This window comes from Gobio gobio (assembly GCF_949357685.1).
Source record: "Gobio gobio genome assembly, chromosome: 15".
NCBI classification, from domain to species: Eukaryota; Metazoa; Chordata; class Actinopteri; order Cypriniformes; family Gobionidae; genus Gobio; species Gobio gobio.
This window is the reverse complement of record NC_137108.1, coordinates 25,994,421-26,000,794: the sequence shown is the minus strand read 5'-3', so window position 1 is coordinate 26,000,794 and position 6,374 is coordinate 25,994,421. Positions and strand designations below refer to the sequence as shown.

Genomic DNA, 6,374 nt, shown 5'->3' with positions numbered 1-6,374 from the left:
TTGACTAAAGAACTTTTGTAGCTTTAATAAGGATTAATCTCTCTCTCTCTCTCTCTCTCTCTCTCTCTCTCTCATATATATATATATATATATATATATATATATATATATATATATATATATATATATATATATATATATATATATATATATATATATATATATATATATATATATATATATATACACACACACACACTGTATAAACTGTATAGATCATACAGGCCTTCATTCATAAAAAGATGCCATTAAACAAGCATTTATACTGTATTGTTTTGTTTTTTACATTAATTTGGAGATAAACTGAAATTATTACATTATAAAATATATTTAAAAATTAAGTAAATATTTACTTTACCCCCCCCCCCCCCCTCTAAATCTTTTATACATAATCACAATAAAGACATTTACATTTCAACTATTTAAATTATAAATTACTACATTTCCATACAAACAATGAACTTGAATGAGCTTCAAGTTCAATGCCAACTTACCTGTAGCAAATGCAATTTAGCATTATAAAATAGCAGAGCCTTTCTAAATAGCTGTGTCTTTCTAATCAGTGGAATTATTTTCTGTTCTTTTATTTTCTGTTGAAGATTTATGTAAAGTAACTGATATTTCCTACCATTCATACGATATTCTTATAATCCTGTAGTGGACACACCAGTACTGATGCAAACAGCACAATGGAACACCTATACAATGCTTATATCATTTCTTTTTTGTTTCTTTTTTTTAAATTATTGTTCATGTTCCAAAGTAATTGAGAATTATTTATTTAGCCTACATGTATTTTGTATTTATTTGTAATAGAACTTGCTTCAAGCACTGATCAAATCAAATGTCAAATACAATTTTCTGTGAGCAAAGCTCCCACAGTTCAGACAGAATCTCACTGAAGGCGAGCACAGGATTCGATCTTATTCACTTCCGCATTAAATTTACAACAACTGAAAATAACTTTGTGAAAGTGAAGTGATGTGGCTTTTGCTCATATAGAGTTTAGCTGTCCTGCAGTGAGCATCTGTATATGATGGGGAGTTTTCAGCCTTCATATCTCCAACTTCTGTATCTTCTAATATCATTAGAATGCAAAGGTAAGTGATTATCATTATATGAAGTCAAATTCCTTTAACCAACATAGAAACAAGAGATATGCATAATATCAATGTTTGGGTGTGTAAAGGCAGCAGGTGTGACATGCATATTATCAATGTCATTCATGTGCTAACAAACAGCATCTTTTCTAGCTAGTATGTAAAATAAAAAACAAGAAAGTATTGTACTGATGTTTTTTATATAAACATTGTTTGATGTGCAAAGACTTAACCACACAATAAATGTATACATTTTTTTATATAAAAGTCAATGGTAACACTTTACAATGAGGTTCCATAAGTTAACATTAGTTAATGCATTATCTAACATTAACAATGAGCTATACATTTGTTACGGTATATTCATCTTTGTTAAAGAGAGTTGTAAAAATACATCTGTTCACTGTTAGCTCGCATCCATTAAGTAATATCAACAGATACTTTTTTTAACTTTTGATTTTAATTGGTAAGGTTTTAAAATGATAATTTACTGATATTAATAAATGCTTTAGAAGTATTTTTCACTGTTGGTTCATGTTAACTGTTAATGTTAACAAATGGAACCATCTTGTAAAGTGTTACCATGTCGATTTATGGATTTTTATACACTGGCAATCAAAAGGATAATTTCAGGAAAAGACATTTTTTACTATAAACTCTGTGCTGGTTTCCTATATGTATCAGTTCTCTCAGGACGTCTCATTTCTCTTTTTAATTTCCCTTTAGCTCATACAGAGAGACCCTGTAAGCAGGTCCATCAGTTAAACATAAACTATGTACAGGGTGACAATGTGTCTATTTCTTGCCTAACCACAACCCACCCGCTGGAGTCTCTGACAGTCAAACTACACAGAAATGACACGGATACAGACATCCTTGTGTATTCAAAAACCTCTCCAGCATCAGAGAATCCTAGATGGTCTGTGAGAAATGTTGCTGGAAGTGTGACACTTTACCTGAAAGACATCCGCTCATCTGATGATGGTCTTTATGACTGTCAGGTCTACAATGGTTCGGACTGCCTTAAAGATACTCAATTTAACCTGAGGGTCATAAGTAAGAATGCATTTTTTCAAACAAGCTAATAATCCTCATTGGAGAGCCATATGCATATATAATATGAATACTACTGTGTTTTTCTGGTTTCAGAGTGTACAACTTTGGACTCTGTTCATGCAAAGCCAAAGACGTCAGTGTTGCTGCCATGCCCTGAACATCCACTGCAAAACAGAACTGATCAAGTTACTTGGAAAATCGTCATCGGTCACCAATCAATAGAGATAGTCAAATATCACACTCCAAACAAGCCCTCAAATAGCACAGAGAGAGACCCGAGGCCTCTGTATGAGAGAGCAAGAAAACATGCAAACGGATCTCTGCTTATAAGGGATGCAGAAAACAGTGATGGATCATGGTATCAGTGCAGAATAAATCAAACAACCTGCTATGAAGTGAAGCTGATCATGAAAGGTGTGTTTTCAATCCAATATTTTATCATTTAATCTCAATATTACATGGGAGAGAGTGCTGTTGTTCCGAATTTCACAGCCATGCTAACATTTATATAAATGGCACTACCAGTAAATTTAGATTTTACTAACTTAAATTTTAGCCACAAAATTGTCAGGTGGTAAAATGTTGCTCCACCAATGAAAATAGTGCCAAACAAGCTCAAAGCAGATGAACCATTGTGTCTATGAGCAACACAGCAGTGGTGTTTGGTTAGAATTAATCAATGAATTGATTGGGTGAATAATTCAAAGACGCTACCTACTGGCATAATAATATAATCTGCAGAAAGAGCCACTGAAAAATCCTCACCACAAACTGACAGTTTTATTTGTAGGCTATAATACCTGGAAATGGAGTATTAAACACATTTTTGCATGCAGCACATGCATTAGATTCTGAAAAGTCAAAAATAATTAATATTAGGCTGCTGTGTTTATAAAAGGAATGCTATATCTAACCCTCAATTTAAGATTCATTTCTTATCGTAAAATGTTTAAATTTTAATTATAGATGGGACATCTCATTCGACAACAAAGTTGGAAACACTTCCCACAACTTGTCCTACCTGTCACACAAGTAAGACAAGCACCTATATTATGTGTCTGTGTCTGTGTCTGTGTCTGTGTGTGCATGTCCATGTGTCTGATCAAAATAACCTTATAAATGGACTGATATTTAATATGCTTTTTTTTGTACCAACCTCAGCTGACAGTCCTGTTGTCCAGACTGAAGGCAACATTGACATGAGTGCAGCAGTGACCACTAATCTGACCGCAGTAGTGATGGCCACAATAGTGTCTCTGTGTGTCCTCATATCGCTGATCATCTGTGCGATTCTTTATTTCAAAAAACGAAGGAGAAAAATCAACAGCCAAAGTAAGTCCACAACTGGGGTCCTGAAATGTTTAACACTGTTGAATTGTCAATGTCATATCAATGGCTTATTGGAAAGAAGAAAGGAAGTGATGACTGTTATTGTCATCAGAGCATAGTTCATATGTGTATATTATACTTCCTGTTATATATTTACCCTTGACTAACTGAACAGTTATTCAAACAGAAACCAGAGTCCCCAAACATTTGTTTTGCAGATGTTTTCCTTCGAATTAGTGATTTTAAAAGTACATGTTTCTTTTGCAATTGTAAGATATTAGTGTAGGCCTATGCCAGTAAGGGAAAGTTAAATGGTAAATAAGGATTTAGGTGATTTTAAGTCTTCTGAGTGTGTTTTGACAATTGATGAGTTTGTGTTGCAATAAGATGTATGTTGTCTGCATGATGGAAAGAAACACATTTTAAAATATTGTAACTTTTATGTTGTAGTATGGTGGTAGAAGTTGATCAGATGGTAAAGTACCTCTTTTTGTCTCTTGTAGCTAAATTAAACTGCCGGTTATCTGTATATTATTCCCACATTGCAGAAGGTAGGTGACATTCTTTGTAAAATGTTTAGAAGACATACAGTTTAGCAAAAAGTTGAATTGATTACTTTTTTTCTTTGCTTTTTTTCTGGCAGGGTATGATGTCCCATTGTATTCTTTAGTGGAACAAAACACAGCAACCATGACCACCTGTAAGTTACCGCAAAGCATTATTTATATAATTAATTTTAAATGAAAAAGTATACAATTCAAATTAGTTAAAGGTTTAGTTCACCCAAAAATGAAAATTAGCCCATGATTTACTCACCCTCAAGTCATCCTAGGTGTATATGACATTCTTCTTTCAGGCGAATACAATCAGAGTTATATTAAAAAAGTCCTGGCTCTTCCAAGCTTTATAATGGTAGTGACTTGTTTTTGAAGTCCTTAAAAGTGCATCTATCCATCATAAAAGTGCTCCACACGGCTCCGGGGGTTTTAATAACGGCCTTATGAAGCGAAGCAATGCACTTGTGTAAGAAAAATATCCATATTTAAAACTTTATAGACTAAAATAACTAGCTTCTGGTGGACTGCTGTAAGCATCTATTTACGGCGTGGAAGTGCAGAGGATAGAGCAAAACAAAACATGAATTAGCAGTCTAAAACGAGAATTTTTAAAGAGAAATGTGAAGGAGGATTTCTATATAAGAAAAGAGGGGCTTGAGTTTGTTGCCCAGCACTATCCGCGAGAGGGGTCAAAGTTTGCGATGCTCCTACATCCTGCGTCATACATTGCGTCAGGGGTTATTATTTTGCCGTAATTCAACTTGCGTAGGGTGGTCTGCCGGAGGTGAGTTATTTTAGTCTACAAAGTTTTCAAATATGGATATTTTTCTTACACAAAAGCATCACTTCGCTTCAGAAGGCCTTTAAAACGACCCAACAAGTCACTGTCATTATAAAGCTTGGAAGAGCCAGGACTATAATAATATAACTCAGATTTTATTCGTCTGAAAGAAGAATGTCATATACACCTAGGATGACTTGAGGGGGAGTAAACCATGGGCTAATTTTCATTTTTGGGTGAACTAACCCTTTAACAGTAAAGCTGGGATAACATCAAATTGGGTTGGACTTCATTACATTGCATGCTACACTAAAAACATGACCTTTTTGAATGGATGAAATTAAACATCAGTTTGTTTAAACACTATTTACAGAGAATTTGCAAATGTAAACATTATTCAAACAAAACATTAACACATTTTTCTTCAGTAATGGAAGGTGGTGTCAAAATTAATTTCTGAACTTTATCTCCCAACAGTTGGGGCCGAACAAACAGAAGCTGCATGTCAACCAGATGACACGTATGAAACTTGAACAGTGAAATTAATAATTGTATGGCTTTTTAATGTATTTTTGACATGAAAGTCTTTGCATGAGTAATTCCTAATTTAGTAATTGTATGGCATAATTATAAAAAAAAAGGGAAAATCTGTCATACAAAAATAGTTCTGGGTGACACTTAAGGCTACCTGCAATGCTATTTTAATGTTTTTTAATCCTCTATAATGTGAAACTATTATGTTGACACGAGTTTTGAAATCCTTAGTTCTTTCAAACTCAGCTTAAATATAGTCAAAACAACTACCAGCCATTTTTTTTTATCATACTAGACTGTATGTGTCTGATATTTGTTTTGTGAGGGACAGTCATAGCATGAGACAAACTGATGACTGATGCAAGATTGTTGTATGATGCAAGAGAGATGAAGACATAAATTGACTATAAACCCCAGTCTCATCATAGCAGCTGGTTTATTAAAGTTTCTTTGAAAATATGAAGAGTGGAAGGTAAATGCATTAAAAGCATCAAATACATTAAACACATTTAAGAATTAACAATGCACAGGGGTTGGGTTCATTTCTTGTGTAAAGCTTATTGTGGTTTTCCATGTTATCCATCAATGTCGCGTTATTAGCTTAGTTATTAGAAATCTTGACAGGTTGCACATTTAGATTATAACTTACTTATACACCATACAAGCACTCCATTAAATTCTGGACCTTTTTGTATTTTACAAAGAGGAGTCAAATCCACACCCTACACATGCACACACACAGCGAATAGTATCACTGATCCATCCCAACAGTGGAAAGTATTGCTTAATATCAACTGTCACATTATTTACACATTGCTGAAACTATTTTTAAAAGGAAGGGTCGGGTTTGTGAGTTTAACGCCTCTGGCATGTTTTCATGAATGACGTAGTATTATGAAATTACTTTTTTCTATGTATCATTTAACAAATAAAACAATTTCAATTTAAATACAATTAAAGTCATGGACAGTAATGTGGAATTCCAAAGCTGCCAATATTAAAAATAAATAAATAAAT

At 33.5% G+C, this 6,374-nt stretch overlaps 1 protein-coding gene across 1 annotated transcript; it reads left to right on the top strand.

The window, feature by feature from the left end:
• The first annotated feature begins 985 nt into the window (after positions 1-985).
• LOC307139185 (uncharacterized protein) lies at positions 986-5,883 on the top strand. The gene is made up of 8 exons (XM_079838078.1): positions 986-1,100; positions 1,827-2,156; positions 2,250-2,570; positions 3,123-3,188; positions 3,318-3,488; positions 3,989-4,036; positions 4,129-4,185; positions 5,301-5,883. Exons 1-8 carry the CDS (start codon positions 1,034-1,036, stop codon positions 5,354-5,356), a joined length of 1,116 nt encoding a protein of 371 aa, XP_079694204.1. The 5' UTR covers positions 986-1,033; the 3' UTR covers positions 5,357-5,883.
• The last annotated feature ends 491 nt before the right edge of the window (positions 5,884-6,374 follow it).

Bases quoted from the DNA above. Each gene is read 5' to 3' on its own strand.
- LOC307139185 (XM_079838078.1), top strand. From the start codon at position 1,034: ATGATGGGGAGTTTTCAGCCTTCATATCTCCAACTTCTGTATCTTCTA. The intron at 2,157-2,249 runs GTAAGAATGCAT...TTCTGGTTTCAG, and splicing joins ATTTAACCTGAGGGTCATAA to AGTGTACAACTTTGGACTCT. The intron at 3,489-3,988 runs GTAAGTCCACAA...TGTCTCTTGTAG, and splicing joins GAGAAAAATCAACAGCCAAA to CTAAATTAAACTGCCGGTTA.